The sequence below is a fragment of the Cricetulus griseus genome (genome assembly GCF_003668045.3).
Source record: "Cricetulus griseus strain 17A/GY chromosome 1 unlocalized genomic scaffold, alternate assembly CriGri-PICRH-1.0 chr1_0, whole genome shotgun sequence".
In the NCBI taxonomy this organism is placed as follows: domain Eukaryota; kingdom Metazoa; phylum Chordata; class Mammalia; order Rodentia; family Cricetidae; genus Cricetulus; species Cricetulus griseus.
In genome coordinates this window covers 170,138,974-170,161,501 of record NW_023276806.1, presented here as the reverse complement: position 1 = coordinate 170,161,501, position 22,528 = coordinate 170,138,974, and the positions used below count along the sequence as shown (strand labels likewise).

General features: G+C 37.4%; 1 protein-coding gene across 1 annotated transcript in view; it reads left to right on the top strand.

Moving 5' to 3' along the window:
• The window catches only part of Tmtc2 (transmembrane O-mannosyltransferase targeting cadherins 2), a 178,796-nt gene that overhangs the window by 1,266 nt on the left and 155,002 nt on the right, over window positions 1-22,528 (top strand). The window contains exon 2 of the mRNA XM_035451286.1: window positions 12,925-13,039. Coding sequence (XP_035307177.1) covers window positions 12,925-13,039 — 115 coding nt within the window. The remainder of the gene's footprint in view (window positions 1-12,924; window positions 13,040-22,528) is intronic.

Here is a 22,528-nt window from a genome sequence, read left to right as displayed (position 1 = left end):
TAGGTGTGGTCACTGTAAGATTTGAAGAGGTTAAATAAATATGCTCCTGGCTGGCTAGCAGTTAGTTCATTCTTAATAACAAAATCTTTTTACTATAGAATAAGATTATGGATTGTACATTTCTTTATTGCTTTTATTGTAGAAAAATTATTTTACTCAATCTCAAAATTGATGGGCATAGCAGAATCTAGTTTTTGTTAAAACACAACATGGTAAACCAGAGGATGTTGTCACAGTTTAGATAGTTTCAACAGTGGTGGAAACAAGAGAAAAAAGGAAATAAGATGAATTTGTAGTGCAGAAATGCATCACAGTAAGTTGTGCTGATAATCTTCAGTTTTTCAAAGTAATTTTTTACTTAGCCTTTCAGTTAGAGCATTGGTAACATTTAACTTGGATTTTTCTTCTCTTTCTGATACAATTCTGCATTAAGATCTAAAAATCTTAAAGGGGCAAAATGCTTCCTATTGTACAAGAAATGGCTTATTAATAAATTGGGATCTGTTTCTATAAATCAAGATTCTCAGAAGCGACTTTGACATCCTTGTCCAATTATCATACATCAAACCAAGAGTTCGTTGAGTATGTATACAATTCATACACAAGCCAAGGAATTATTTCTGAGTATTAGTTCTAGTAAGTGACAGAGATTGTTTTGGAAAGAGTTGTTTATTTTATGTGTATGTGTGAATGGATTTATATACTCTGTGCATAACTAGTGACTGCAGAAACTAAAAATGGGCACCTGGCTCCCTGGTACTGGAATTATAGATAGGTGTGACCTGTCTTTGTATGTGCAGAACCCGGATCTTCTGCAGGAGCAGCAAATGCTCTTAGTTATTGAGCTGTCTCTCCAACCTTGGTTGCAGAGGTTTCTAATGAGAATAGAAGGAAGAGGTAAGCTTGAGCTACTCCACGCCATGCAGTTCTTCAGGGGCTTTTCAAAGTAGTGCTCAAACCAAAAACTTGTTAAAAAAAAAGTTGCAGTTTTTGTAGAATGTTTTTCAGCTAGTTTTTCTTTGGTGGTCTATACAAGTTTAGAAGTTTATGTTGCCATTGTATTTTCCTGTCATTCCAAACTGATGCATGTAAGGAATTAAAACAAAATCCCCCAGAATGTTACTTGAATCACAATGTTGTCCTGAGGATTTATTAAAAAATTTGGCTGAATTTTATGCTAAGCTGGTATTACAAAGGACTCAGATAAGAGGGGCTTCAGGAAGATAGAAGCCATATTCTTTCATGTGGCAATCTCAATGCATGCAGCTTGGGAACTGATAAGATGGCGCCATGGCTTGACAGGATCCCTGTTCCTCCTTTGTTCCCCTGCCATCTCAATGGGTTACCCTGCCCATGTGGTCCAAGATGGCTCATTAACACATCAGCACTTCAGCTGACAGGAAGAGGGAGAGGAGGGGTAGAATGTGGGTATACCCATTCTCTCTAAGATATATTGAAGAAATTGTATATACTTCATTTGCCCAGAGATTGTTGGCTACATCTTTCTGTGAGAAAGACTGGGAAATATTATCTATGGAAGTCAAATATCCAGCCAAATGCCATTACTCTGAAAGACAGGGTGGGCGATATTCAGATGCAAAGGTCCAAATAGCAGTCTCTGCTGCACTGGAAGCATTTTTAACCGCAATGATATTTTCACCATTAACTGTTGTGATGCCTGATGGTTATGATTTTTAAACCAGTGTTTTCACAGTATAGTTTAAGTATTTGGCCATTTCTTCATCACTCTAGTTAACCTATCTAGTAAGCAACGTGCTTTGTATTTCCCCACACTTTCTTCATAGCACTTTTCGAGCGACATACGTTTTAGGCATTTTAACAAGAATAGTTAAGTGAATGCTTCACTGACCAGAATTAGTAAAAGTAATTGAGGCTTGGCCTGCTATGTTCCAGCCTTACCTGCAGCCCTCAGCATTTTACTTGATGGCAGCTCTGTTTTTCTAGTAGTGTGGCTCTGAACCCAAGAGTTATTCATGCCTGCTTGTTCTTTTATCATTCTATATTCCTTCTACCAGTAACTTCTTCATGCTGTGTCTGCAATAATATAACCAACACCTGACCATGTTGTACTACCTCCACTGTCATGCCCATGGGCATAACCACCATCATCTTTCACTGGGCAGTGGTTCTCAAACTTCCTAATGCCTCTACCCTTTAATACAGATCCTTATGTTGTGGTAACCCACAACCATAAAATTATTCCATTGCTACTGTTATGAATCATAATGTAAATATCTGATATGTAGAATACCTTAGATGTGACCCCACAGATTGAGAAGCACTCCACTAGGCTATTAAAAGATTGCTACCTAAATTCTTTTTTTTCTTGTTTATTTGGTTTTTTGTTTGTTTGTTTTGTTTTTCAAGACAGGGTTTCTCTGTGTCTTTGGAGGCTGTCCTGGAACTAGCTCTTGTAGACCAGGCTGGTCTTGAACTCACAGAGATCTGCCTGCCTCTGCCTCCCGAGTGCTGGGATTAAAGGTATGTGCCACCACCGCCTGGCGTCCTACCTGAATTCTGGTCCTTTGTTTTCTTGCTCTTTCATCATGTCTTGTAATTATTTTTTTCAGGCTAGACATGATGTATTTCATAGCACAAATGGAGAGTTCACTGTGGGGTTTTATGTTCATTGAGATTGGAGTTTTATTATATTTAATGTTTTAGGCCCTAGAGGTGTCAAATTTCTGTCTTCATACTTTGTCTCACTACTTTTGGGTCTCCATAACTATTTCTCCTTTACTTTTGCATATATTAATATTTTAGTATATTCTGCTGCTGTACTGAACCCTTTTATTACATGTCTGAATGTGGTCTTTTATCTTACAACTGAGTCTCAGCATTTATAACTATGACCTGGCCCCTCGTCTTTTCCTTTATCCCACTTCCCCTTGAGACAGGGACATTGGAAGTGACACAAGTCACCTGCTATTCTTCTGCTCCCATCTTGACAGGCTTTAGTAGCTTCCTTTCTACTAGAAAGTAGACCCCTGTAGAGAAGATGCTGAGTATAAATTCCAGATTTAGTGTTCTCCTTTGCTTTAGTTAGCATTTCTATTGCTAACTCCATGAAGAAAGGCAACTTGGGGAGGAAAGAGTTTATTTCATCTTATTTATGTATCCAGGTAAACAGTTCCTCACTAACCGAAGTTGGGACTGGAACTCAAACAGGGCAGGGGTCCTGGAGGCAGGAATTGATGTAGAGGCCATGGAGAATACTTCTTACTGCCTTGCTCCCCGGCCATGCTGAGCTTGCTTTGTTACACACCCAGGACCACCATTTGCCCAGGGGTGGCAGCACTTACGATGGGCCAGGCCTGCCCACATCAGTCACTAATTAAGAAAATGAACCAAAGAGTTGACATAAGGCATTTTCTCAACTGAGGTTCCCTCTTTCCAAATGATTTCATTTTGTGTCAAATTAACATAAAACCAGCCAGGACACCCTTCTATTACCCAAGCCATTGTAGTTGGAAGTTATTCTCTGTTTTGCCCCGTCCCACTGGACTAGTTTCTCTTCCACACACTGGGTCCCTCAGCCCCTTATGAAATAACACTCTGAGGCTTAATATCAATTACAATTGTTTGGCCAATGACATACTGATGGCTAGCTCTCTCTAATAATTCAACTTATTTCTATGAATCTATGTATTGCCACGAGACTGTGGCTTACCAGTGATGCTCCAGCATGTTACTCCTTGGTAGCTACATGGCATCTCCCTGACTTTGCCTTCCTTCTCTCTGCATCTTTGGATTTCCTGCCTACCTATATTTTGCCTGGCTAATGGTTGATGCAGCTTTATTCATCAACCAATAAAAGCAATTCATATTTGCAACATACTAAGGAACAGCCCATATCAGAGCCACAAGAATGAAAAGGAAGCCAACTGGTCAGACACCTCCTTAGTAGTTTTCTGACTCCCACAGTACTTCTCCTGGTAAGCTCTCCTCTGCTGCTCCCCTTTGGCTTTGCCTTGTTTCCAAATTTCAGGGTGGTGGTCAGCTTTGTGATGGTAGATAACGGATGATTCTCTGATGTCACTGATTTTCAGGTTGCTTGAATTTTCAGGTCAATGAGGAAAGGTATCTTAAAGATGATGTATGGTACTCCTGAGGATGACCCATGGAATTGTCCTCAGGCCTCCACATGTGTGCATTTGTACATGCATAACAAAAAGGCCCTATATGCCATAATGACAGTGCTTCCTAGAAAGAAAGCATTTAGTAAAGGATACATTGAACTGTAAATATTACTGTCATTTTCCTCGAGTTTCATATTCAGTTTAGAAGTAGAATGTATAAGCATGAAATGAGGAAAAGTGAAATATTTTGCTATTGATGAACCAGATGCTGGGTGGTACTTTCAAGCAAGATTGGTAGGTCTGAGAATATTGTTCACTTTGTATTTCAGGACTGTTGTCCATGCAGGGGCTTCTGTTTCAAAACAGGCAAAGTTCTTTCAATCCAGGTCTTTTGCTTTTTTTTTTTTTCCTTTGTAAAGCACTTATAATTCAGACTTCAGTTACTTCCTCAGTAATTACGAGATGCGGAAGAATCTTCTGCAAAAAGACTTCTTTCAATTCCTCGAATTTTAAAGCCAGTATCTCAGAATGATTCCCGAGACAACACATCGACTTTGTTTTCATTCTTCCTTTGCAAGCTTTTGAAAATTTTCAAGTACTTCAGTCTGCCATGTGTTCTTACCAAATATGATTTTAAGCCTCATGAAGCATTATGCATTACAACTGCTGCCCTTCTCATGGATCCTGCAGACAGCTGCCAGTCATTAGCTGATTGGATGCAAATGAGGATGGGTGATGCTTGTCACAGTGACTGTGTGGCTAATTTATGCTTTATATCTGGATGGTGGAGACATGATACTGACTTAGATGGTGTACACTGAAAGTCCTGTCTCATTCTGTGGTGGTTGATAATATCAAAAAACTACTGCACATGTTTGAATACTGTAGACTGGCAATTTCACAATAACTTTTGCCTTTTTGTGCTAAGTTGGGGGAATTTTCTATGATGATTGCTCTAATGGACCTTTTTTATTTAATGCAGAACATTTTGTAAACTTGTTGCTACATACTTCCTTGCAAAAAGCATTTCTTAATTTATCACAAAGCAGCTAAATGCAGAGCTTTTCCTTCTTGGAGACCTTTTGGCATCTCCTACTCATCATGCCTGTGTTCAGAAACCATCTACTTACAAACTTCCTATTAAGAAGGCAGTCATTACAGACTAAGAGATATACATAAATGTGAATATACAAACATAAAATTAATGATAGCATATTCAACAACAAAAATACCACCACCACCACAACAACAAAAAAACTGAACAAACTTTGAACACTCTTACTAGAAGGAAAGTAAACTCAGAGAGGCTAATGTGAGGTAAATGCTTCCATAGGACGGAGTGTATATTTATCTTCTCAGCCTCTATTTACTGAGAGGCAAACAAAAACAACATAAAATAATAGGATTCAGCTGGGAAGTTGTGGTGCATGCTTTTAATCCTAGCACTCAAAAGACAGAGTAGACCTCTGAATTTGAGGTTGACCTGGTCTATAGATTGAATTCCAGAACAGTTACGACTACATGGAGAAACCCTGTCTAAAAAAACAAACAAACAAACACAACAAACCTCCCCCAAACAATAACAACAGGACTCTGAAGAAATGGAACTTTCTCATTGACTGGGATAGACCAAACCTATTGGTAAGGGTTGTTTAAAAACACGTGGTTCCTAAGAAAATCAAATGCAAGCATTTTTCTATTGGAATTGAGTGATTGAAGAACTTCAAATGCTTCTACCTTTCATTTCTTTAAGAAAGAAACAATACACTGACAGAAATAAGCAGAACTGTGAGGTCAAGGTCATCCTGATGTATAATGAGTTTCAGACAAACCGGTGCTACAGAGTGAGACTCTGTATCAATAAGTGAATGAATGAATGAATAAGAAAAAAAATGTGTACGTTTTCCCTTTTGTCTAGGTCTACTGACTATGAGTACACATTTTTTTTTTTTTTGGCAAAAACTAACAAGCCCTAGTAAGGTGCAATGCACATAGCCCAAAAGTGTTTTGTGTAACACCATAAATGAAAAAACCCAGAGACAGATATTGGGGCTCAAGCTGAAGATCAGGCAAGCAAAGCATCCAAGCTACCAGAGAGCCCTTACCTCTAACAGGACTAGGATGTTCTTTTCTCAGTGTGGCTGAAGAATGAATGCCTGATACTGAGACCTTGCTTCTGTTTCATATACCTCCCTAATGCTGGGATTAAAGGCGTGTGATCACAGGTGCTGAGATCGTCTTTGTGTGAGCTGTTTCTCTATAGGACTGGATCAATCTTGTGTAGTAGATAGGGGTGGCCTTGGACTCACAGAGATCCATCTACCTCTTAATCCTGAGTCCTAGGATTAAAGGTGTGTACCACCACCTCCTAGCTTCTGGCTGTTGGGATTAAATGTGTGTGGCTGGCTTCTATGCCTTGTGGCTGACTTTGCTTTCTGAATCCTCAAGTAAGCTTTAATAAATCATAAATAAAATATCCCTACAGTTTTATAGATGAAGTTGTTGGTTACTACTGACAAAATTCTAAAATGTGTCTATATTTTTAAAATTCTTCTCTCCTGAAATTAGTATTTCCTTAATCTATATTTATAATTCTTTATGCTCTGAAGAAATTGAGACTGTTTAGCTTCTAATTAAAATAAGCCTGAAATTAAATTATTCTTACTCACATATTTTGTTTCTTCAAAATGCTGTATCATTCTTCCTTAATTAAGCATCTATAGAAATGTGTTTGTTATAGATATCATTTATAGAAAATACGTGTATGTTTGCTTGCTGTATTTGTATAGTTTAAATGGTAGTACCAGGAAGTACTATTTCACAGACAAGGAAAATGTCCTGCTCCTACTTTTGAGGACTGGGTCCCACTGCTCCTTTCCAGGTTCCATTTTCTTTCTTTTGTGCTAGATTCTCAAATGTGTTTGAAGTATAAGTTATACATGCAAGTACCTTCGCTTTTGTATTCCTGTCTCAAAACCTTTTGAAATTTCCATGCAAACTCTTTAGATTTTATTAGTTTCTCTCCAAATACCCCGCCCCCCTTTTCAGAATCAGGTGTCTTCTTGTAGTAGTACAAGGTATCCCAGAACTTAGTATGTAGTCTAGGCTGTCCATCTTTCTGTCCCTGTTTCCTCAAAATGTTGGAAATACACAGTGTGAACTTTACTGCTAAAGCTTGAAGATAACATTGTGTGTGTGTGTGTGTGTGTGTGTGTGTGTGTGTGTGTGTTATCTGAGATTGTGCTAAGCAATCTACTTCCAAGCTAATAACCTAGCCATGCTTTATTTTGAGACAGATGTATGTAAGTGAAAGCCATCCTTACACCTTGATGCTCTCCCTCAGAGCTCCTTTGCCTTCCTGGATGCCTAGTCTCCTGTATTGTGTGGACTTTACAGTCGCCTCTCTTTCCTACCCATTGATATGTGCATTCAAAATTTTTTTATTAATTTTTTAAACTAGTATTTTCATTCATTCTGTGCAAAAGGGTATCCTTTGGATGTTAAACTAAAGAATCTGTTACAGAGTCATCTGGGCTACCAATTAGACTGAGAATTGTGAGGGATTTTTTTTTTTAAATTATAGTCAGAATTTTGAAATGTTTAATTTTCAAGCAAAAGAAAAGCAAGTTAATAGAAAAAGCTAAAATTATGGATGCTATCATGTGTTCATTAATTATATTTCTTCATTACTAAGGTACAACAGCTACGAAAAGCAACTGAAGAAGGTAAGGGTTGATTTTGGCTCTGTTTGAGGGCATCCATCCCTGTGGTGAAGGTATGGTACAGGAGCTTGAGGCACTTGGTCACACTACATCCAAAGTTAGGATAGAGAGAGATGTGAATACTAACACTTAACTCATCTTTCTCTTTAATTATTCAATCCAGAAGCCATGCATATCAAATGGGATAGACCATGTTTAAGAGAGTTGTTCCCACCTTAGTTAACTCAGTCTAGAAACTCCCTCACAAACAACTAGAGGTGCATCTCCATGGTGATTCTAAATCCCAACAATCAATATAATCCTTCACCATGTACAAAATCAAATAGAAAATATTTAACCTGTATGAAGCACAGACAGATAAATATGTTCCTTTCTTATTACATATTTACAGATAGTATAACACATGTAACACATTTTCAATAGGACACATGACATCTGGTTTTAGAAATACAGTTTTAGCCTTTTTCCTACATGGTAACCTATTTTGATCATTGATTTTAAAGAACAACCCACTAAGTCCAAAGCAATAATGGGAAAATATGAAATGCTCAAGTCATATAATTATTTAAAAGGGTCAGATGTAGAGAAATATTTTTGTGTAATTCCATAAAGACATGGCAGAGGGAACCTGGGAGTCCTGTTTATTGACACTGGGTAGGAAATTCATTTTTATACTTGTAAATCATTGTCAAATTTATTTATAATTTTCAAAATAACTAAGAGAATCTAGCATGTAAATATATACTATATACTCACAAAATGAAAAAAAACATACAGATTTAATAAGAGTTTCTTGTTTTGTTTTTCCCCTGCCCCTTTGGTTTTTGAAGCAGGGTTTCTCTGAATTGCTTTGAAGGTTGTCCTGGAACTCACAGAGATCTGCCTGCCTCTTCTCGAGTACTGGGATTAAAGGCATGAACCACCAACAACCAAAAGTTTCTTAAAGAATAAAATTTTCCAATTAGGAAGTTGCCTATAAACATTAAATAAAAAATGTTCACATCCAATCATATGTCCATGCATATGAATAAATACACCTGTACACACACAAGATAACACTTCTTTTGAGGGCAGAATTATGCAGGTTCTGAGTTGTTTTTTATTATTTTCCCTTTTGTTTGAGATCGGGGTCTCATGTGACCTACATGGCCTTGAACTCACTTTATATAGCTGCTGTCAGCCTTGAACTTCTGCTTCTCTTTCCTCCACCTCTTCCTTGCTGGGGTTACTGGCATATACTGACATACCTGATTTGTATACTGCTAGGGATCCAACCTGGGGCCTCCTGCATTCTGGCAAGGACGCTAGCAAAGGACTCAATCTGTAATTCCCTCTCTTGCTCTTGTGCTTCAGTGAGAGCTGTCCTGTGGATGCCTTAGAATATAAACTGTCACAAAACTCCTTCCCTGAAATCCTATCCTGAGAACTTGAATAAGATGTACTTGAGATTTCATGCTGTGGCTTAGTGACTCTGTATGTGGAATCCTGTTCATCTCTGTGACTGTGACTTCATCCTGTCTTCTTTGCTTCCATTCACCTGACTGGACTATTAGTAGTTGGAAAATATCAAGTTCATTTATCATTCGTTTTCTGTAGTGAAATCTTCAACCTTTGCAGGACGAGACTGCTTATACATTAGTTCTTAGTGTGCTCCCATTTCCCTACTTTTACATGAGACTGCCGTACTTGCTTTATTCTCTTATTATTTGTGGTATTTACCAGTATGGAAAATAGAATCTATTACATTTACTTGTTTTTATGTGTGTATGTATTGTGTATGTATGTATGTGTGTGTTTGTATGTATGTATTATGTATGTGTATATGTGTATGTGCTTGTGATTTTGGTAAGGTCACATGCATGCCACTTATGTGTGGAAGTCAGAAGACAACGTGCAGGAATCCATTCTCTCCTAGGACATGGGATCCAGGGATCAAATTCATGTGTTCAGACTTGGAAGCAAGCACCTGCAATGGGCTTTATTTATATCACTGTACTGTTTAAACCCTACCTTCCTTACACATTATACTCCTGCTGTTTAGCATCACTCCTAGGTAAAAGGCTGACATGTTTGGTTTTCATTCCTATGATAAACATTGGAATAACGGTAGAGGTTAAATGGTTGACATCTAGTATCAGAGGTTTCTGTACATGTTTGACTGCCTCCATTGCTGCCAGCCTGAGACTGGGCAGAGAATTATAAAGGAGGCATGTGACAGAATTAAGGAGCCCACCTTATGTTGGAAAGGAAGCTAAGAGGGACAGTGAAAGGAACCAGAGGCCCAACGTATTTGGTTTTTCGAGGCAGGATTTTTCTGTATTGTTTTGGAGGCTGTCCTGGAACTGGCTCTGTGGACCAGTTTGGCCTCGAACTCACAGAGACCAGCCTGCCTCTGCCTCCCTAATGCTGGGATTACAGGTGTGTGCCACCAATGCCCAGCTACACTTTATGATTTCTTCTTTTTTTTTTTTTTTGAGAAAGTGTTGTCTAACACTTTACTTTTTTCTATGCATAAATCACTCATTTTTATATATATAAAATTTTTAATTCTTTAAGTCTACTCATATTTACATATCCATCCCTCATTCCCTTGCCCTCCCATCCTCCCATGTTCCTCAACCCCCCACCCCCACCCCCACCCCAACCCAGGGATAGTGAGGCCCTCCACGGGGGACCTTCAAAGTCTGTCATATCATTTGGGGGAGGATCTAGGCCCTCCTTGCTGTATCTGGGCTGCAATAGTATCCCTATTAGAGGTCCCATAGACTGTCTTGGCCTCCTAGCTGGTACCCACATTCAGAGGGCTTGGCTTGGTCCAATGCTGTTTCCCCAGCTTTATGACTAGGGTCTCCGTGCTATCAATAAGTCAGGTCCACTGTTTCTGCGGGTTTCTCTAGCACAGTCTTGGCTCCTTTGCTCATCCCTCCTCCCTCTCCACATCTGGATTCCAGTAGTATTGTTCAGTGCTTAGCTGTGGGTGCCTGTCTCTGCTGGAACAATTACTGGATGAAGGCTCTAGGAATGGTAACCAAGGTAGACATCAATCTCATTATAGGGGAAGGGCATCAATGGCATCCTCTCCACCACTGCCTGGATTCTTAGTTGGGGTCATCCCTGTGAATCCTCTAACATTTTCCCTGTGCCAGACCTCTCTCCAAACCTGTATTGTGAGGCCCCTCCTCCCACACTTTGACCATTTCCCTACAGTCAATTCCCATTTTAAGTCTTTGCTTAGGTCAGAGTCCTCATGTCACTATCACCAGATACCTTGACAGACATACTCAGAAGTGTGCTTTAGTGACATCTGAGTGTGTCTCAGTGTAATCAGTCCGATCATCTAGAGTAACTATTACCTTGAAGAATTGTTTTCCATGATGAGGGCCAGTCCTAGTAATGCTGTTGGCATAAAAGGGAATTGACAGATATCAGAATACATTTATGATGGAGTGCATGGGTGTTCATACAACCAAATATGTAAACATATATTCTGGATCTATAGCTAGTTATGCCTGCTATTGGCCACAGGGACAGTTGTTAGCAATTGTTTAATTAAGACACAATCACTTAATGAAAATTGCATTTATTTCTATGGAAATATATCTTAAAATAGTCACAATTAGTAAGTCCTGGCTGCAATTTCTCTAGCATCTTCCTTTGGGGATGTGGCTTAGTTGCTCTTTCATTGTGTGAATTAATATTTGCCATGTGTTTTCAAGAGTTCATTCAGTGTAATGTATTTTATTAATCCTTGATTGAAGCAGAACCTTGAGAGGGATGAAGTGGCTTGAAAACAAGACTGAGTATTAGAAATTTCTGCAGGACCATACTAGATTAATATGAAGATGAAGAACACTAGGTAAAATATTATGCAGTGTTACTGTTGATTAAATTAGAGTATGACTTATTGTTTTCTGTTCTCAGTTCCTGATTTCAAATTATTAGTTTATTTGATAATATTTCTAATGTTTCTTTTTTAAAATTGAATGCTAAAATTTTCTCTGAACTCGAGATGCCATTGAGCACTTGACAGTGTATGAATGTTGCTTTGCAGCTAAAGGATAACCTAGTATGAGAATGTTAATTAGAGGGCAGGGCAGGCTTAGGTTAATCAGTTTTGGATTGGAATTCCTGCTTCAGAATTAACCAGGCACATTCTTTAGTGCTTTCCCATCTGCAGAATAAGTGTCAGTTTCACATGTAGGTCTATGTTGTGAATGTTCATGAGATGTCACATGTGGTCCTATTTGTTGGGAGATAATTATAAGTTCAGTGTCTTCTTTTTGCCGTGGAAGCATTTGCAATGCGAAAGGTCAGTTTTCTCTCTAGATAATAAAAGGACAGAGGGCACATTATATTTAGTAGCTAAGGTTAACTGAAGAGCGTTACGTTAGAGAAACACTGAAATTAGACAGTGAAAGATTCTTCATGTTTTTTAATGCATAAAAACTGATACTTTAGACACCTTTTGTTCTTCCAGTATTGTCAGTAATCACCCTCCCAGTGGGCACAATCTCCATCTTCCTGCTTATGAAAGCATCTACTATTAGAATTAATACTATCCCTTTTCTAACAGATCTTGTATGCTTTAATTCTACTCATGTGTTCTGACGCACATGAGGCTCCTTGTAGCTTCCATCTTGTTTACTTTTCTTGTGCTTTTCATCTTCAAGTGTTCTATGGCATTTATCAGTTCCTTCATAGTTAGATGAAATCTTGGTTTATTTTAAGATGGTGTCTTTACTGCTTTCTAGTCCAGTATGCGTGCAATAATTTCAGACCACGAAGACCCCTACGGAAACATGAAAGTTCTCGGAGTCTTTGTAGGTGATCTTAAGATAATATTGTTCTTGGCTCTGTGATAAACTGTGTGTGTGCATCAGCTTTGAGCCAAAATGATTGCTTTAATTATTTTAGACGTCAAATGTATTTAATCTCCTGGCTTGATGAAATGTTAGAGTATAGAGGAAATAAATTTTCCCCATAAAATGTTTTATGAGGGATCTCCCCCCCCCATCTCCTGTGGTACTTCCTGATGGATGGATATTATGTCATGTATAACTGGATTGACACTCAGCCTGAATACTTCTTATTCTTTTTGCCAGCATGGGGCAACCTTGGAAATGTGCTGAAGAGTCAGAGTAAGATTGCAGAAGCTGAAAGCGCCTATAGAAACGCTTTGTACTACCGCAGCAACATGGCTGACATGCTGTATAATTTGTGAGTATGCTCTGCTTTCTCTGGTTAGGTTCATGTTTGAAGCCTTCGGTGAGAGGGACTTTTGAGTTAGCTAGTGTGAATACAGATGTTGATATCTATTTTTCTGAAATAACGTTTGTTCTCTTTTTTCAATTAGGCCTCTGAGATCAGTAAGTGAATGGTGTTTATGATTTCCCTGTTTGAGGTCATATCATCTATATTTGAATTGAATATATCTATAATTGAATATATATATATATATATAATTGAATATATCTATATATTGGTATATGGTTGAATTTTTTGAAATACTATTCCATGTAACAAAGAGTTGGTATAAGTGTATTGTACTTAAAAATATATGTTCTATTCAAACTGAGATGCATAAAAATAGAATTTCAAGAATAAGCCTTTAATGCGACATGTGTAAATGGCACATTGATATTAAATGATACGTCTCTCTTTCACTGAAACCTTGGTTATGTCAAAGTATATGTAGAATTTATAGTCAACCAGGGAGATAGCAGAAAGATTCTAGATGCTAGGTACAGTTTCTTCTTTATCATAAAGCATGTCCACTTCTTCAAAGAGACTCATGATTATAGGAAAGTTTGTGAAATATCATTCAGTATTGAGTTTGAAAAAAATCTCAAGAGCTCAATCAACTTTGCCTTGTAAATGGAAGTGAGAGGTATTGTGAGTTTGAGTTGGTAAATGAAAACTAAACTTGAAACCTTTCTGTTGTCCTTTAAATTTGGGACATTTTTATATGTAATGGAAATCTGGCTTAAAGACAGAAGTTTCTAATTTATTGAGTCTTGTAGCTGGGAACTCCTGGGGTTGCTGAGATGCAGGGGGAGTTAGAAGTAGGTCCTTGGTGGTGTTTGGGAATTCGATGCAGATTCAGTGTTCTGGTCTTTCTCTGTTCTCAGTGGGACTCTGAGGCATGCAGAAGATTGCTCTTGGAGCTTTATGCATATGACATCCTGGTTTTTCTCAGTCTTGCTAAGTCTCATGTCCTGTCCCTGTCCTCCTCACCTCCCAGTTATCATCTGTCTTTTTGTCTTCATTTGCCCTGGAAAGTTTTCTCTGCATTCATGAAGCCATATGCTTTCATGGATGAAATTCTAGGCAGAATGGGTAGGACTGTGTAACACCTATAATAGCTTCTTCAGATTTGCTATGGATTCATGGAACACCAGTTCCTTATAAGAAAATGACCATACTTAGTCAAAAATTTGACACCTGCTTCTTGTGTTTTTAAAGATTAAAATAGAGAGGGAGGCAGGCATTTAAAGTAAAACATAGAAGCTCTGTAGAGTATTATGTGCTGATGTTTACATGGACTTCACCCTCCTAGACTTTAACACTGGAATACAAATCTGTTGCTGTCTGATACGAGTGTATCAGCAGGAGAATTTTGTGCGGACTCACATCAGGTGTGCCTTTTTCCCCCCTTATTACCTAGAATTTCTTCTCATTCAGTAAAACCTTTGTACAATTTGCCTCTCTCACTGGTGTGATTCATGCTTCCCCTGGTATATCTTCATCTACTTCCTTGAAGTAATTGAAATGTGTATATTTTTCTTTAATGAAATATTGAATGAATATACTTAGATACTCTTACAGCATCCCATGACTTCTTCATTTACACGATTTTATGACTTTATTTCTGATGTAGTAGTTTTATTTCATAAAGAGGACCATATCAGTTTTAACATGTTTGTGTACATTTGCTATCTCTATGTATGTATATATTAATATAGATGATAGATAGATGGATATAGATATGTTTTTAAAGGACCTTATCATATGGGATACAGTTTTTTTTTTGTGTGTGTGTGTGGGTGGGTGTTTATACAGAGAAGTTAGTAAGATGGCCAGTTACTGCTTCTGCATTGAGCTTATTTTCTTTGTGGGCTACATCTATAGCCTCTGGTTGATTATCCTTGGAAGTGCCAAGTATCATTCCTATAATCTGGTATGTGCTAGGCAAGTATTCCTCCACGATACTGTATCTTCAGTCACAAAGGCAACTGGTTAGTAAGGCACTTACACATCAGTGGCACCTGTTGGGCAGGATTTTAAAGCCAATACATTGTATCCCAGCTTATGCTTTGCTGATAACATAAAAACACTCCATTAGACAACCCCACCCATCTCAGTTAGAGTTTCTATTGCTGCAATGAAACACCAGGAACAAAAGGCAAATTGGAAAGGAAAGGGTTTATTTGACTTACATTTCCATATCATAGTCTACAACTGAATGAAGCCAGGACAGGAACTCAAAACAGGGCGGAGACCTGGAGCCAGGAGCTGATCTTGAGGCCATGGAGGAGTGCTGCTTACTGACTTGCCTCTCAAGGCTTGTTCATCCTACTTTGTTGAACCAAGGACCATCAGCCCAAGGATGGCTATATCCACAATGGGCAGGACCCTGTCCTATCAATCACTAATTAAGAAAATGCTCCACAGGCTTGCCTACAGCTTAATCTTCAGGAGACATTTTCTCAGTTTGAGGTACCCTCTTCTAGATGACTCTACTCTTTGTTAAATTAACTTAAAACTAGCCAGCATACCACCTAATGTGTAATTTAAAGTGTTCATCTTATAAGGACTTGTGGGTGCCTGTATAACAGAGAAAGAGCATGAGTAGTGCTCCCAAAGTTTACTGAATTGTTCTTCCTGAAGAACTGATTATTCTTTGACCTTCCTCCTAATTTAAATAGCTGAAATAATTTTCTACATACAACACAAAATTGCATATATTTTGAAAATGGCATGTGACTATCTGAGTGGATGAAGAAGCATAGATTTCACTAAAACATTTCATCAATGTCTAGGAAACAGTGGACTATATAACTTACCTCGTTGACTAGAGTCCAATAATTATTGTTTTTCAAAATGGTTACTTTATTCTGTTGCTTAAAATCAAGTATAAATAAAATGTAAAAAGATTATTTTATAACCCATGATATAAATAAACACTATATATGTGTAATACACACACACACACACACACACACACACACACACACATATATTATATATATATATATATATATATATATATAGTAGCAAAGCTTTTTTTATTTGTCTATATTAGTAAAAAACCATTTTCTTGTGAACAGTCTAGTAACTATTAAACTATCAAAAGGAGAATTAATAATTTTTTTGATTAGTATAATCTATTTCCTTTGCATACTTTTCTCCAATGTTCTTGTTCTAAGTCAGCTTTTAACAGGACAAAAATAACAGTAATAAAACTCAAACAGCAAAACTTGATTTTCTCAGTGTTTTTTGAAAAGCTTTCCTAATGGTACTACTTTCTGGCACTAGAAATACAATGAGGACTTTTCCTATCATCAGTCAGGAGTCTTCTCAAGGATGCTTAGCATGTCTGCCAGGAAATATGATGCACAGTGCTAACAACTTGACCACTATTCATGACATCTCAGGTTCAGGCACCTATAACAAGTGTGAGGGAGATGTTTTGTGTTGACCTATTGAAATTGTTGAACGTGTATAAGTTGGAATGAAATACCTATGTTTCTTAATGAACTTTTGGGAATCCTAAGTGTTCATAGTGTCCCTTTTCCACTTGCATTGTAAATTAGCAGAAATGATTCATGGCACTTGAACTTTTATTAACAATATAATCTGCAGGCATTCATGACTACATGAAAATTTAAATAGCAATTGCTGAAGTGATACCTCTCTGTCAGATACAATTCTAGGTGGTCAGAACTAATCTTGTCATTAATTCCTGTAATTTTATTTTTATGCTCATATTTAAAAATACTAACCAATTATTTTAATGAGCACATCTGAATCTTAATTTGTGTAAGATTAGAGAGGAAAGGTTGGTTTGGAAAATATTAAGTAAGAAGAGCCTGAGTGACATGGAGTTATGTCTGAAGTTGAGTAAAGATTGCCTTAAGAGATTGCAAAAGTTTGAGAATTTTTTTTTCTTTTTAGGAATGGGATATGCTTAGGAATGCTATCAGATGACATCACAAAGCTATACATACAGGGTTATAGTCTCTGTTTATGAAATGATGCTTGAAAATTCCCAAAGCCCCTTCCCACAATGGCAGTAGTGTGTGATGGCATCCTTTTTAAGTTCTTTTATATGGCATCCTAGTTGGCTTCTTAATGGAGTAAAAGAATGAGGAAGGTGAGACTTAGAGAAAACTAAGGTCACACACATAATGAACTGTCATCTGAACACATGCTCCTCTGACTCTATAGCATTGCTACATTTGCACTTTTTATGAACAGGCATAAAATGAGGACTCACCCAGACAAAACCTTCAATATGCTTATTTCAAGTTCCAAAAAGAAATCATTCAAATCCCCTTTACAGATAAAAATAAACTATTTGGAATTAAATCTAATAGAATATCGCAATTTACTTTTATCATCGGTACTGCCTTTACTGATCTTCTGTCATAAAAACATTGTTGCATTAGTAATAGGATTGCATGTCTGTGCCAAGATCTGCTTTCAAGAAATCCTTCAAAAGCATTTACATATCTGTTCATTATTACATGTGATATGATGTCAGCCCATGATTATGGACAATAGCCATGTGGTGTGACCTGTAAGGCCATTTCATCCTATACTTAACAGAAAACAATAGCACGTATCATAGCTTATAGTCAACTGTTTATTCATATTTGCAAATTGTTAAAGTTGCATATTTTACCCAAGAAATTATTTTAAACTAGTTTTACCAGATCCATTTTTGTTTGAATATTGACTTTTCTTTTAGAGTATAACTTATTGTCAGAGACAAAACCCTTGAGTTCAGTGATTTACATTATCACATTTCATTATTACATAGTTGACTTCCAACCTTTTAACTGCATGACTCACTTGTTGCTGAAATATAATATTTTTTACTGAAAAACAGTTGATGTCCTTTTACCGCTGGCATAGATCTGTCTCAGGCAGTCTTTTCTTTTAAACAGGTGATTCAGTGTAACATTGAATTTTTTCATTATTTGTTCAGTTTCAGAAGGCAGATAATAAATCTAAGGCAGCATAGTCAATTTTTGATTATTTTTCTTAATGGAGTGACCATGTTTGAAGATAATTGAGATTTTTGCCTTTGTTCTATGTTGTTAGAAACCAAGTATCCCATCTGGAAGCTTGAAAAGGAGAAAGAAAACAACTTTTAGATTCAAAGGAAGTAAAAAGAAAATATCAATGAACTAAAATTTGGAGAAGCACTGGGCAGGAATATGAAAAGACCTGAAACTTGGGCCAAGGGTGATTTTGCACAGAATAGAAAAATCTCACATGCAACCCTTTGAACGGAGTAAAGTATTATTATTATGAAGAGACATCTGAATGCTTAAAATAACACAATAGTAAACACATAAAGGTTCTGTATATTCTTCTTGGGAAAATACAGCTGGTCTGTTTTGGCCAAAGAATAAAATGGAATCTGAATCAAACACATTGGGAAAGTTCAAGAAACATATTAAAATTTTTCTTACGAAAGAACCAAGTCAAGGCATTTTACAAGTGGCTTCTTCCATATCCTCAAGGAAGACAGAACTTCTTCACTAATTACATTTCTTATTTTTAGAAAGCTAGATTATACTGAAGGCAAAACTGGGCAAATTAAATACACACATATGAAAGGATGATATGCCAGCTTCATCCTGAAATCAAAATAAGCCTCCAACAAGAAAGAATAAATCAGAAACCACAATAGACAAGTCATACTTATGAATACAAATACATGCATGTCTTGGATTTAATATAGTGGATGTAGCAACATATCAAAGATTAAAACACTGCAGGCAGGTGGGATTTAGTCTGGGATTAATGGCAAGATGTTTAATATTGCAATTCAATTACTACAGTCTTAATTTAAAGTCAGGGAAAAAAATACGATCTCTCAGTATGTCAAAAGACATATTTGATCAGCAGCCACCTCAGAAAGTAAGACTTCCAAACACATTAAGAATGGATTAATACTATAACATGTAATAATGTGTGACTGTCAATTCTGTATGTAGTGAAAAGTGTGGTATCCTTGTTGTGCAATGTTTCACTCTTTTGGCTTTTTGAGGGTCCCACTACCCAGCCCCCAAATAAATACACAGAGGTTTATTCTTAGTTATGAGTATCCAGCCTTATCTTGGCTTGTTTATAGCCAGCTTTTCTTATCTTATATTAATCCGTCTACCTTTTCCCTCTGGGCTTTTATCTTTCTTACTTTTGTATATCTTTCTTTCCTTCTCACTCCATGGCTGGCTGGGTGACTGGCCCCTGAAGTCCTCCTTTCCCTGTTCTCTTGCTCTCCTCTTGCTCCTTCTTGGTTCTCCTCCTATTTATCCTCTCAGCCTGCCAGCCCCACCTATCCTTGCTCCTGTATTGCTATTGAACATTCAGCTCTTTATTGGACCGGGTGTTTTAAACAAGCAATGAATCACAGTTTCACTGAGTTTAACAAATGCAGCATTAACAAAAGCCACAAACCTTAAAAAAAATTCTACCACATAGCCTCACCTTTCATATTCAGCTTCTTGGTGTTATGGCAATGGCTTTATTATTGTAATCTCCCAGAAGATTTCTGACTATATTTCTGTTTACTTAGATAGTAATGGAATATCTATGAGACTAGGAAAAATCCTATGACTAGTAACAGTTATTCATATTTATATTCTCTGAAACATATATTTTGATCAGGCACTGGATAAATTCTACCTTATAAATAACCTTCTTACTAAGTGTGATCATGTACTACTTTAATCCTAGCACGCAGGAGATGGAAGCAGAAGGATTAGGAGTTTAGTATCCTCTTCTACAACATAGCAAGTATGACCTGAGTCTGCTTTGTAGAATGGTGTTAAAAAACCACACTAACAAAAACCACATCTTCAATCAGATGTCTACTAGAAACTATATTCATTTCCTTGTACATTTATGTTAGTGTTGGTTCATGCATTCTTTTGTTATTTATGGTTATCATGACCAAAGTACTTAAACTAAATGGATTCAAAAATAGAGTTTTATTGTCTTATAAGTTCACATTCAGCTAGGATGAGGACCATATTTCTCTGACAGCCTTAGTAAACATGTTTTTTTCTGCCTTCTGTGGTTTGCTGTGATGTGGGATGTCCTCTATGCTGCGATTATGCATTGCTTTTATTGGTTGATGAATAAAGCTGTTTTAACCAATGGACAGGCAAAATGTAGCAAGGTGGGAATTCAAACAAAGATGCAGAGAGAAGGAAGATGGAGATGGGGAGGCGCCAGGTAGCCGCCGGAGAAGCCAGATGTGAGTTAACAAGCCATGAGCCTCATGGTAAAATAGAGAATATTAGAAATGGGTTAACTTATAGGTAGAGCTGGCCAGTAAGAAGGCTTGAGCCATTGGCCAGATAATTATATATAATATATTAGCCTCTGAGTGATTATTTCATAAATGGTGGCAGCCACCCAGCAGGTGGGAAGGAAACTGGTCCAGGAGGACCTGGCGGAATGAATAAAAGTTTCCAACTACATTGCTGGGAATCTATGCTGTTCAACTATATTCTTACATGATCATCCCATTACAAAAATACCCATTATACTAGAGCAAGACCATTCCTTGTTAACTAATTACTTCTGTAATAACCTTATTTTCACATATGTTCACATCCTGGGAAATTCGTATTAGAATTCTGCAGACATTTTAGGGGGTATGTGCAAAATTTTTACCTCTAATCTCACTGTCAGGAGATTCAGTTCCATTGCAGCAATGATTTTTAATCTGAAGAGAAATGTTCAGCAGGTAGTAGATTCTCTTTAGAAACTAAAATATTGGTATGGGTTTTAGTGGTTTATGTTTTTCATGATGCCCAAAACTGCCTTAGGAGGAAGTCATTTTAGTGGGAGCAGCAATGAAGGAAAGGGATGTGGCCTTAGTTACTTTTCTGTTGATGTGATAAAATACCATGATGAAGGCAACACAAAGAAGGAAGAATTTCTTTTGGTCTAAGGTTCCAGACAGGTAAAAAACCCATCACTGCATGGATTCATGACAGCAAATGGCAAGCATTGGTGGCTGGAAGTGGAAGCTGAGAGCTCACATCTCAGTCACATCCTCCAGTGCAAACAGAAGCAGAGAGTGAACATGGTTGAGGTGAGACCATAAACAGTTAAAGCCCTCCTCCAGGGACATATTCCCTGCAATGAGGTTCCACCTCCCACCGGTTCTACAGCCTTCCCAAACAGTGCCACAAACTGGATACTAAAATCTTCATCTCCCTACAGTGGAATATCAAGTTATCATTATAGATCTAATAACAAGCATAGTAGAGGTCTTTTTGCTATGTTTTGAGAACCTTTGTGAGTTCAGAAGACAGGTTGTAGAATACAGTTGGTGAGATACCTTGGCATAAATGCAGAAGTAAATCTTGGCACCTGAGAAGTGCCACTTGTTGGATACAAGAAGAAAAATAAACAGTGGTCAAGTATCTATAGGTCACAACAGGATTCCCTGCCAAGTTTCTTAGGAGTAGGAGCACACAGGGATAGAGGGAGATGGCCATGGCAAGCCTAAACAGGTGACTGGCCTCCAGTGGTAGAGAATTCCTGGTAACAGATGGGTTCCCAGAATTGCTTTGTGTGTTTTACATAAAGGGAATGGGAAGAGCATTCTCTTGTTGTTTCACTGTGGAACAGTCAGCAAGTGCTGTGGATGATCAACTCAGGTGACCCTTGATATTTCCCCAGAATAAGATGGGAAATATAGAGACTTGCTTTTTCATGTGTTAAGAGCAAACTCTTACATATGTGTTCTATTTTGCTTTACTTGATAATTTTCCTCACAGTTAATACACAAATGTGATCTTGTAAAACATTGAAATAATAATAGGAGCTATTCAGTAACATACCAAAGACCCGACATTTTCTGTTCTAATTACATATTTCTAGCAATGATTTAGGAAAGTTTTGATATTAAAAAACATGATTTTTGAAAGTAGGGCATGCTTAATGATTCCATCACCCAGAAATACTCTTAAGTATATTTTACCACTCAGTCATCCATTCTTGAGTTTTGGTAAAGATTAACAGTATTCAAATATTTAGGTAAGTCTATCTTGTCAAAATGCCAGCTAGGAATTCAGACAAGAGAATTAATATATAATGGCCAGATGTTTGTTCAGTGGCAAAGTAGTCAGAGTTCATTATGTGGAAAAGATGGGCTTAAATATAATTCAGGTCAATTAAACACACACACACACACACACACACACACACACACACACACACACACAGAGAGAGAGAGAGAGAGAGAGAGAGAGAGAGAGAGAGAGAGAGAGAGATTTTCTATTTCAGTTTTCATGGTGTTATAAATCAGATGATCATGAGTTAAAACTGCAAATTATGTGTAACATGAGCATATATTTTGGCGATTTCAGTGGTATTCTGTTAGTTTTTGGGGGACTCTTAGGAAGGAATCTGAATGTGTCTAGGTGCTTGGTGTGAAGCTGCCTTAAGTTATCA